This window comes from Melospiza melodia, chromosome 11 (genome assembly GCF_035770615.1).
Source record: "Melospiza melodia melodia isolate bMelMel2 chromosome 11, bMelMel2.pri, whole genome shotgun sequence".
NCBI classification, from domain to species: Eukaryota; Metazoa; Chordata; class Aves; order Passeriformes; family Passerellidae; genus Melospiza; species Melospiza melodia.
In genome coordinates this window covers 22576762-22589133 of record NC_086204.1, presented here as the reverse complement: position 1 = coordinate 22589133, position 12372 = coordinate 22576762, and the positions used below count along the sequence as shown (strand labels likewise).

Sequence of the window (12372 nt, the reverse complement as noted above, 5' to 3'; positions counted from 1 at the left end):
CTGCAGATGATGCCACAAGTATGCTCAGCTCCAATATGCACAATTGAACCGTGAGGGTTCCCTTCCCTCCTTTCTGGAAGGTCAGATTTACAGCCCAGGGAAGACATCCATCACTCCTTGTGCTGACCCTGCAGTGCAGCCCCAGGCTGGAACAAACACAGGACACTGCAAAGGCCACCACATGGAAAGATCTTCAGTTTCCTGGAGAAGCACCCCACCACTCCTCCCACAGCAAACTGACCACAGGGAAGCATTTCAAAAGCTGCCCTCTCAACCTTGCCCAGAGTTAGGTCATGAACATCCATGTTCTTGCAAACAGAAGGCTGCCAGATTCTTTCATTACTGCAGTATAAACAAGCTGCTTCTTCAGCAACAAGGACTAAAGATGCCCAATTTCTTACAGACTTGAGTTTGGCTTTTTGTCTCCTGCTCCCTCCCATAGCCCTGACAGAGGTAACTCTGGCTCTCCTCCTCTGGTCTCCACCCAGCTGGAGACAGCACCTCCCCAGTTAATCCAGCACTGTCATATTTGAGTGTCAACCAGTGCTGCCAAACCACAATAAACAACAAACTGACTGTCACTGAGAGAATGTGAGGGGGTGTCTCCCACTCACTTTCCAGTTCTTACAGTATTGCAATTACAGTTATTTTTGACATTTCTTATTCTTTTCAAGCCTGGATGAAATTGGCCAGCGGCTTGGAAGTTACCAGGAAAGAAGGAACAATTGGAGAAACTTTGACTCCCTACCACTGTTCAGTGTTTCTGGCAGTCAGGATCATTTATACCATTATTTTCAATTTTGGTTAAAGCCAATGCCAAAAATATATATTCATGTACAGAGCCGTTCCTGCTCTAAAGAGACAAAATGATCATGAATGCCAGTTTGATTACACTTAAATACAAAACCATATCATTTCTTGGTCTTCTGAGACTTGGCAGCATCCCTAGAGAAAATTCTTTCCATGAAAGGAGGAGAGCCTTTTCTCAGTGCATCCACAAAATAAGCTTCTCAGAAGGCTGGTATCACAGTGAGGCTGACAGGATCCAGCAAGAAACCAATTAACACAGGAAACTACATTAGAAAACAGAGAATTCAATTCTACTAAACCATTAGGTCTTTCTAGAAGAAAGAAACACTGACAATCACCAGTTGTAATTCACAGTCCCATGCTCCTCTTAGTGCAAAAGGTGGATGTTTCAGTATTGAAAGGAGCCTCCCAAAACTGCTGAAGTTGTAAAGTAAACAAGCCTATATTGACAGAATGATCTCATTGCAGAACACAAATGTCTACAGGCAAGGTGGAATTCAAGGCAAGGAGAAGCTCTTTCCAGAATAGTTAATGAAGCTGAAGAAACCCCTGTCTCCTTAGGTTTCCTTCCAAGTCACTGAAGTAGAAAGCAACTAAATGAAAGTGTGAGCTGCAATGGACAACAAAAGACAAACATGAAAACAGCAGCAGCATTCTAAATATACCTCTGAGTTATCAGACATCAGCATTATCAGTTGATTGTAGTTGATTTGCTCTGTCCTGTGCTCCTGAATTTCCCACGCTAGCAGCTCCCTTTCCTTCTCAGAACTGCCACCAAAGCTGCTTTTGCAACAGGAAGCAGAGAACAAGCCAAAGTCCAGTCCTGCCCAGCCAAACAAGTAAGCAGATTATCAAGGAGGTTTCAGAGCAGCTAGGACAATGTCCAAGGCAAAATAATTATTTCAGTCCTCTATCAGCTTTTCCAAAGAACAAATAGGGAAGCATCATAGCATTAGTTATTGAGATTTTCATAGAAAAAAAATGCTGTAAATAAATCACTGTGGCTTCTGAGAAGAGTTCTTCGGAGCTTTTGGATGGGAGAGGTAGAGGTTGTTTAAATGACTGTCTCTGCTGATCAAGTAAACATATAAACATCAGGATCTGAATTGTTCAGAGCTTACAGCTTGACTGAAAACTACATTTTTAAAGAAAATGTATCTCTATAAAACTTTCTGGGTTAAGAACCTGCCAATCAATCAAATTTTTAAAAGTAGCTGTCAGAAGAATTGCTAGGGAATATGACCTTTCTATGTCAAAAGAACAGCCATGCATATAACATTAGATATGAGGAAGAAATTATTATCACTATGAGGGCGAGGAGGCACTGGCACAGGTTGCTCAGAGAAGTTGTGGATATCACATCTCTGCAAGTGTTCAAGGCCAGGCTGGATGAAGCTTTGAGCAACCTGGTCCAGTGGAAGGTGTTCCTGCCCATGGCAGGGGGGTGGAACAAAAGGCCTTTAAGGTCCCTTCCAACACAAGCCATTCTGTGATTCCATTATTTGAATGGGTGACCTAAAAGTAAAGCCACTGATGACAAATGAATTCTAACAAGGAATGAACAGGGAGGTCAGCACTGTCAGGGTGATCTGAATGACCTGCTCTGTGCATGTACCGTGTTAATGCAACCAAATGGTAAATTACACCCACAGGAATTAAGATTTAGGCACCTACAGCATGAAGGGAACATCTGCAATTCTAACTCCATTAATCTCTCATGGAACCCTTTTTTCAAATAGTGGTACTCAATTTGCCATTTTCCAGTCCTCAGACTATTTTAAGCAATTGCCTATACAGCACAAATAGTAGTTCACACATTTCATCTTTGAATTATTTTAAAACTGTGTCATTATTTCCTTTTACTCACTGAATTAACAACCTGCTTTGGCCTGTTCCTCACCATACTGCTTTCCTTTTAACCATTCTTAATTTTTATTCAGAGATAGGATAGGGGAACTCTGCATTCCTCTGCTGCCTTGAAGGAATGGTCCTTAATTCAGTTCTGTGAAGACTATAAAGATCCAGGTCTCTTCACTGATGGTCCTTGTTCTTCATGCTTCTCTTTCTAAATTGGTTCATCTTTTTGAAACTCAAAGCAGGTTGTGTTTTTACTGTTTTTAGCTTTGCATACCTCTATTTCTATTTCAGTTCTTAGGGTGATTTTTTTAAATTACCTTTTAAACCATCACTGAGCACTCCTAAGGACACAAACAGCTCCTCCTCCCGTGGGATCTTTGCTGGAGCATGATCTCTCTAATTAAACCATCAATGAACGTGTAAAGTCTGCTCTCATCATGGCATGTGCCCAGTCTGCACAGAAGCAAGTGAATTCTCCCACTAAAATTTTGTTCCAGGGTGCCCAATCCTCCTCAGCACACTGCAGTCAGCATCCCCTGCCATGCAGTGGGTAATACAGGCCCCACAATTAATACATCTTAATGAGAAGCAAGCTTCAAGGCTTGGTGGTGTGTGCTCTGCCTGTTTGGTGGTGTGTGCTCTGCCTGTTTCAAAAGGGAGCAGAGAGCAGGGTCTTTTAAACATGCAGCACCACCCAGCCACATTTCCAGCCTCCGTAACCTTTCCCATGCAGTTTGAGGACAGGATAATGGACACAGAACTGCATGTGACTGAGACAGGCAGTCTTCAGCATAGCCATGACAGAAGTTGAGCATTTTATGGGATTAATTATCTGTAAAACATACAGTATTGTAATAATTACACTTATGGGCAGTGAACATCATTATATGCTTTCCACTACTCTGAACTGGGGGATTCAACACAGAACAGAAGCTTATAATACAAAGCATAAGTTCAATAATATATCTTAGGTGAAATGGAGTTAAATCAACTTTATCCTTTTTACGTAACACAAAATGGAGTTCAAACAACCTTTCATGGCTTGCTCCAGAATGTGAAATAGTGCTTACCTACTTCTGAACACCCAAACCATTGGGGATGTTTCCTGATGTGCAAAGAAAAATGGATCTGACCATTACAAACAGCTGTCCATGACTATTCTCAGATGGAGATTGCACTCAATCTTTGTTGATAATGGGACAAAAAGAAATCCAAAACAGATGGAAAGGCATGCATCATTAATGTACTCCACTGAAGAAACTAAGCACCATCATACATTCCCCTTGGAATTATTGCAATTTATAGTAAGCCAGGGGGAAGAGCAGTTCACCTTTTGCTTATGGAAAAATAGAGAAACTCAGCAATTAGAACTGTAAGGGACATATATCACTTCATTGCAGACCCAAGTTTAATAGCCAAGCTCCCTTAAATTGTTTTTAATCCACACTTTCCCTGGGAAGTTGATACCACAGATTTGTCTGACAATAAACCACATGGAACAGGGTCTCCCAAGGGTTTCAACAACTCTCATTTATACAAACACGTGCAGCCATTTTCTTTTTAAATCTCATATATACATATGTATGTGTGTGTGTGTGTGTATAAACTGATTTCTAAATCACCTTTATCATAAAAAAAAAAAGATAAGTATGCCATTCAGTTTATATTAGAGTGCTCTTCTAGAATTAAGTTGGTACATAAATCAACTGGTTTCTTTGTAGGCATTACCTCATATTCATACATGTTCATATCAGCAATAAGAACATCTGATTTTCTTTTTACTCTGCCTTGTATAATTCAACTATTTCTCAGTCAGCAACATTTTAAACACAATATGTAAATTATATTGAGAAAGTAAACATGTCAGCAGGCCAGTAATCATACAGAAAATAGAAGATGTCACTGTCAAAAGTACCACTTTAAACAGCTGCCTGTTTAATCAGGATTGATGCTGATACCTGGTCAATATAATCTGGCAATGCTGACATAGCTCTTTTCCTCTCCATTCAGAGAGATCTGCATGTTTCCCATATTACATTGTTCCTCTTTCCTTTCAAACACCTAATCATTTGTCTTGCCAAACTTCCCTTTCAGTAGCCTATTTCATTCTAATAAAATTCAAGAATTAACTTTGATAAGAAATTTATGCATTTGAAATTCATAACACGCAACATTTTACTTTCTTTTAAAGAAAATATTTGATAGATGAAATTTAAGGCAAAACATCAGAACCTTACCTAAAACCAAACAAATAGTTATTGATAGATTTAATAATACCCACAAATTTGAGTTTTATGTTGCATTACTGTCATTTGAGCAGACTCAAAGAGCTTGAGGATCAAAAGCTCATGACTCAGAACACTGTTCAGTTAGCAAGGAGATACTAAAGAAATAAAGGTAGTACCAGAACTGGAAACTGTACAGTAGAAAAGGGGAGTGCAAATTTTGAGGAGCTGTAAAGCTGCAATACAAGATACAACTCTACAGGGCTCACAGTTCCCAGACCAGGAGCCCATAGCCCAAAGAACTGACAGTGGAGAGGGACTAAAGAGGTCACAGTAGAAGTATATGTGTGCATAAAGCAGCCCAAATTCACAATTAGCCAGGATTTTCTGGCTATCATCAAGAAATAAGAACTGAATTTTACTGTGGGGAGGTTTCTTCTGGGCGTAGGGAAAGCCGTGGAGAAAAATAAACACTTCTGGGAGAACAGAGGAGAGAAAGGAGAGCTTGGGAACATTGAAGAGGTGGGAAGGTCTTAAAAGGATCTAGCTCAGAGTGGAGGCAGCCCAGTGTGCAAAGTGCCCTGACCAAGGCTGGCAGCACTGATGAAATGCAAGCAGGAATGAACATTCCGACCTTTGTCTCCAAGCCCTGGATTCCTGACTCTGTGATAAGCACTGCATGTATTTTCCTTGCTCATCCATTAAATTACTCCAATTACTCCAATATTTAGAAAATTTGAGATGCAGATTTGCCAAAAGTACCTCTGCAGGCTTAACCACCTGAAACAAAAACATCACACTGCACCTACTGAGGCAGCTTTGTGTGAGAGATTCAGTGCATGCACCGTGACTTTGTGTAAACAATTCACAGCAGAATTCTCTGTGTTAAAGGTATGCAAATGCTTGTTGCTAATTTGAGCAAAGACAAATACAGAAACCATGTTAGACCTGAAGTTTCATGTTTTATTTAAACTCCAAGGCAGAGAATTTTAATTCGAAGTTTCACATAAAAATTTGTTTTCATGGACAAATTATGAACCCTGCCATAGGAGTTCATCATATAACTACTTTAAGTGTCACTATACTGTATGACCACATTAAAATAATGAGGTTTGAACATTCCAATCTTCAATTAGAGCTTTGAGGCTTCAAGCACTTAAAGAATAAATGCTGCCATTAACCTAGACCTTACCCCTCAAATATGCACCAAATATATTAACAATGTTACTGAATCATGAGGTCATTGTGAAAATATAAATCTCAGTGGATTCCATCACAAAGCAAAATCTTAAGGATTTTAATGGGATATTATTTAAGGTATAAAATTAAAATCTATCATTAAGTTATCTCAACAGCTCATTTAATTTATCAAGCTTAAAAATATTTTAAAGGTTATTTTAGGTTAATTACATTTCACATCCTTTTATGACAGATCTGAAACCCTGCACATCTTTCAATCCTCTTCTATAAACATTGCCCTTTGCCAAATAGCTGAGAGTTCACACTGACACATTTTTGCATACTCACACTATAGTCTCAACATGACAGTGTTTTATATTCATGATGAACACAGAATCTTGTTTATTTAATGGAAACTTGGTCACTGCAATAAACAACAAAAGCAGAAGCCCCTCAGTCAGCAAGGCACCCTCTCAGCAAATTTGACATTATTTGTACTTAGTTGGCCACAACTGCTTTCAGTGAAAAGAATTCTGATCAATCCAAAATGCCACAATACAGGAATTATTCTCATCTATTCCTATAATAAATAATGTGGGGGGGGGGGAAAAAAAGAAGAAGAAGCCTGGCCATTATTTTGTCCTTTGTCCTAATTTCTGTTCACAAAGGGAAGAACTAGAGATATTGACTCTTAATCAAGCTTGGTAATATATTGGTTATTCTGACTTCATACCTGATGTCCTGATGCTCTTACAGCACAAGGACTCTGCAGTTCCCACCAGGGAAGAGTCTGAAACTCACAATTAATGTGGAAATGCTCAGGTTAGCAATAATAACCCAGCAAGGGCAGGTAAGAAATCATGGCATGCCTCAGCTCTTAAACAACTGACTTGAAAATCTAAATATGAATACAGTCAGAAATAAGAAAATTATCCTGGCACACGATATACAGTGACTGCAGCAATAAATTATTCCACAGCACCATCCATTTGAGCTGCAAACATCTGCTAAACATTAATAAACTGAGATTTACAGAATCTCACAGACGTGCTTCATTTTCAGCTCTTGAGGTGACCAAGGGACTGAACCTCTCTGTACCTGAGCTTATCAAAGTTCACATATCAGCATGTTGCATAAGTCCCAGGCTTGTGTTTCACTCACAAGGCTACCCTTATCTCTGCCAAGAGATTTCACCTCTCCCACCCTGGTAATCTCGCGGCAATAAGGATTTTAGATTAACTCCTAGGAAAGATTCTGAGCTGCAGCTCTTCAGAGGTGATGCACACAAACCTCTGTATTCCCACTGTCCTGAGAGTGGTAAAATAAACAATCCCTGCATCTCTGGGGCTGGAAAAGGATTGTTGGAAAGACACATTGCATGGCTTGGATAAACCAAAGTGACACAGTGCAGGGAAAACAGACCAAACAAAAAGTGGCAGCCAAACACGGAGGATTATGCTACTAATTACAGAGCATGTCCAAAGCTTTTGCTCAGTCAAAATGCTACAGGGGATTCTTATAAATGTCCTAAGGCTCAAAACAGTTTGCATTTCTGAAAGAAAGCAGCTTGAAACTTAAGCAAACAAACTATTTCATGTTTTAAGACCCATCCTCCTATTATCACATCCTAGGAAACTATTTCAAGAAGTATTACCAGCCACAGAAGGCAGCCATATTAAAATACTAAATGCACACATCTCACTGTGCCTGTCTATGGAAATATCTGCCAGAAATAAAACAGCAGATTTTCAACTACTTTAAATTAAAACCCAGAACTTTTGTTGTGTACATCAGTATGTGTTTATAGAGAGGTCATTGAGAACCACAGAACAACACTCAAGGAACAAAGCCTCACCCTTCAACAGTGTGTGTTCAAGACCTTCTGAATAACTGTATTTTAAGTTCCCCATAGCTCCCCAAGCAAAACAGCTAATTTTCCATGCACACTACAGCAGTTTCTCACTTTACACCTACAATAGTGCTGCTGTCAGGAAGAGAAGTGACTGCATGTGCCAAAAATCAATTCAACATATTCACAGACAAAAAAAATAACATGCAGCATCTGAAGATAATGAGAACTGCAATCATTCAAACTGACAGTCTAGTGCCTAACAATTATCACAACGCAAGTTTTATGAATTCATATTTCCTACAATGACAAGCCTCAGGTTACACAGGAGGGTGTTCACATTTTCTTTCAAAAATGAAAACCTTCTTTAAGCCAATGCGTCCACTCCAAAGTGGAATGCACTTAACTGAAGTGAGCAAAAATATGCTGACTGTGTTTTAAGTAATATGCTGAAGTTTCTTCAGAGCAAGATGCTGACTGTGCTTTAGTAATATGCAGTATATAGTAAATATTACTTTAGTACAGAATTTATCACAAAATTTTTCTGTTCTTTACATGAATTATTCAGAATTAAGTTTCCTAGTGAAAAACCAATCAGAACTACCAGTTTTGGATGCCAGTGTGAAGCAAGTGTCCTGAATCTATCATGAAAACACAGAGTCACAGCACATCCATTTTTGGTTTCCTACCAGAGACACCTTAAAAGCTGTGACAAAGGTGAGTCTCTGCAAGCACTCTAAACACTGCCAAATGTCTAGAACTTGCTCCATACTTCTTTCTCAGGCCCTATCCAAATTCCAAAATTGATAATGTCCCCAAAGATTCACCAACAGACCCTGCAGCATATGTCCATGCAAATATCTAATTAGTATGCATAAACTTAGACTTCACACGTGGTTCTTAATTTGGAAATCCACTTACTTCCTAACTCAGGTTATTACAACTGCCAATTTAAAATGCAATTTCCATGCCTTCATAAAGTAATAAAATCCCTTCACTCATGCAGCCATAGTTCCTGCTGTCTTTTCCTTTTCTATCAACATAAAAATATGAAATCCTACTTGTACAGTCAAGTATTGAATGTTCTCTACTCCCTAATAATAAACTAAAAAATGAAATAATTTATGACCTTCATCACCCATGACTTTCAGGATTATTCTTAAACAAAACTATTTTTATCTGTATTGAGAAACATTTCAATAGTCAACATGTTACCACCTAAAATGCAAACTAAAAGTAACATTATCCCTGACAAAACATTCTGGGAAAAGAGCAGCTGTGTGTTTTAGAAGACACAAATGTAAATGAAGTTTTCCCATCAGATTAAAGCCTAGGTTTGTAGTAAGTATCCACAGGAGGTAGCACTATGCACAACTGGCATTAATCATTTGTCCCTGAACTAGTGCTGTATTTTACAATTAAAAGAGATTCTATCTAATTCTTTTGTGAGGAGGTGGAACTCTAAGCTCCATGCACTCACATCCCTGCCGGCACACACAGGGAGCAGAGAGGTGGATGCAGAGTGTGGTGGGAGAGCAGATGCTGTACCCGGTGTCTGCCCACCCCATTCCTTCCAAGACCTCATCCCTGAGTTTAACAGCCACTGCCCAGGTGCCTGCAGAGCACAGAGATCCTAAATAATAAACAGGATATAATAAATAAATAAATAATAAATGCATTAAAGGGCTGGGGGCCAAGCAGAAGCTGCGGAGATGGAATTTCCCTTTGTAACTAGGAGGGGGTTTGAAGCTGGAACTTCTAGCTCCACTGCACTTCACCAGGCCTCTTGAATTATTGATTCCCGTACTGAACTGACAAACAACACAGGACTGAGGTCTCCTTCAGCTGCGGGAACCATCCCCGGCCCCGGCCCCGGCCCGCCCCACAGCCAGGCCGACATTCCCGGCGGGAACGCGGCTCGGGAGACGCCCGGGGCTGCAGCGCCACCGCCAGGCCAGAGGCCGCAGCGCAACTCACACAGCCGCCACCCAAAATTCACAATTTTATTTCTAGAATCGGCTACAAATAGTATTTGTTATTTTTTTAATCTTTTTTTTCTTCGTAAATGTCCCAACCATCATCTCTCTGTTACCAGAAAAAGGATGCTGCAAACCACAGCACAGCATTACAAAGCGAATTCATGCTCCAGCTGAAGAAAAAGGCCAGTTATTAACAAAGGGCTGCTGTGGGACAGGGTCCCAGAAAGAACAGAGCCCTGCTGTAAAATCCCTGATGGTTACTGGGGTTCTAACGCCGTTAGACGGAAACTCACTTGGATCGTGGAGCTCGCGGTTCCTGTCCCCAGCCCTGGCCCACCAGCAGATGGCAACCCAGCTCCACAGAGCCCTGCACAGGCTCAGGAAAGCACAGCCCTCGGATTCCACTTCCACAGGCATTCAAAGGGAATCATCCACCTTGTAATAATCTCACTCACTAACTCAAACCTGTAGCCAATTAGCCAGGAACAACACACTTTAATTTTATTTTTAATATACAGCATCCTGCACAGGGGAAATATGCTATTAGGGGAACTTTATGTATTAGGTACAATTGATTCTATTCCTAATATATCTAATATGAAATTTAAAATATATAAAAAAAGCAAACATTTAGAAAATGAACAGTCAATATTATTTCCTACATCTAAAAAGCATACCCCAACTTGGAGACCAAAGGTACCACGCCACAGTGTGAGGTTTGTATGTTCCCAGCTCCCAGAACATGACAAGCCAAGGCTCCAACATCACAAGAATGACCCATTCTCCCCATTCCACTCAGCATTGCCTAATCCACACAGCTTTGGGGAACTGAATGTTCACAATAAATCAGGCTGAGTGTTGTTCCACAGAGATACTTCAGTTGAGAGTTGTTTCAAATCTTTGCATTCAAGCTTTTCTACCCTCCAGATCATTATTCAAATTCTAAGAGGCTTGGGTCTTTAACCATTTCTTCTAGAACAAGATGAGGGAAAGACTAACTGCCTGGCACCGTGTACAATTACAATGAACATGCAATTATTTCACTTTGTTTCAACTTTCACTCATTTTGAAAGTAAATGTAAAACCTTAAGGCATTTGAAATTATCCTGTGAAGATGAGACTGACCCTACAAGGAAATCTTACAAGTCTGGCATCAGAGGATTAACAGAGCACCAACTGCTTAGTCAGCAGCCTTCATCTCTGAAGATGAAGAAACAGCTCTGACCACATCCCATAATGTATCCCAGAATATAAGGAAAAAAGTTTACACTAAATAGAGCTGCAACCACCCAGCTGAAACCATCAACCTCATTTTCAAAAATTATGTCCAGTTTTTCAGTGCAAGGAGTGCCACAAGTTTCAGTTCAGTACTGGAAGCACCTCAGAAAATTCGAGTTTGTAAGTATCAAAAAAAGAATTTCAAAATCTCTTTCACAAACATATCTAACTTTCCACTGACAGTCTTCTTCAAACGTTTTCCTATCGCCACACTTGGCAGAAGGAACATGCATGGTTTCTTATTCCTGGAACATCTCAGACTTTTCCAGGCATTAGATGGTGAGCAATGCATAAGAGATGTAGTCCTAATTAATGGCTTGCACATTATCAGATATTTCTTTCACAAAACCCTGGAGAGGGTGCTTGAGATGCTCTCTGTGAGGGGCCAGGACATGACACACACACAGAATCAGTCTTCACAAATAAAGAAGCATATTCAGCATTAGTGCAGTGCTCTAGTTAAGCATCCTGCCCTTAATAAAAACGAGGGGAAAGTCACCCCTTGCCCACCAATAAATGCTCACTATGGAATATTAGCACCTTATGGCATTGCTCCTGGCAATCAGTTTCATTCACATTGTGTTTTGTCAAAATTAACAGTTGCAAGAAAGACTCCCAATCTACCTCTACAACAATCACAACCATCTCTTCACAAGGTCGTTTTCCTTTCTAAAATTAGAAACCCTCATGTTCTCTATGCCTTATTTCATAAGAGAATGCACCCACATAACCGATCTTTTGCATCACCAGTGACAGGACTCAAGGAAACAGGATGAAGCTGAGCCAGGAGAGGTTTAGGTCAGATATCAGGAAGGAGTTTTTCACCCAGAGGTGGTTGAGCACTGGAACAGGCTCTGCAGGGAAGCAGTTGCAGCACCAAGGCTGTCTGAATTCCAGAAGGGTTTGGACAACACTCCCAGGCACATGGGGTGACTCTTGGGGTGTCCTGCACAGGGCCAGGAGTTGGACTCAATGATCCTTGTGGGTCCCTTCCAACTCAGCATATTCTAGGATTCTAGGATTCTATTACATCCCTTAAAAAAAACCACAGTCCAAGGTCTAACTCTTTTTATGACAGGGTAAGATCTCAGATAAATACCCAAAATTAAGTCAAAAGAAATCTTCCATAAAATTGCCCTTCTGTTCCTTAAATGTGCACTCCATACATATTCCCTGCACCCATTTTTTTTTAGTG

The 12372-nt window shown here is 40.2% G+C and overlaps 1 protein-coding gene across 8 annotated transcripts in view; it reads right to left on the bottom strand.

Annotated features, from left to right (window-relative positions):
• MAST2 (microtubule associated serine/threonine kinase 2) overlaps nucleotides 1-12372 on the bottom strand; it is a 184932-nt gene that overhangs the window by 145928 nt on the left and 26632 nt on the right. The window contains exon 1 of one of the 8 annotated variants that reach the window (XM_063166023.1): nucleotides 1476-1572. The exons of the other annotated variants lie outside the window; for them this stretch is intronic. Within the exon in view, the coding sequence (XP_063022093.1) occupies nucleotides 1476-1499 (24 nt within the window). The 5' untranslated portion in view covers nucleotides 1500-1572. Of the gene's footprint in view, nucleotides 1-1475; nucleotides 1573-12372 lie in introns of those variants that run through there. 8 annotated transcript variants of the gene reach the window in all.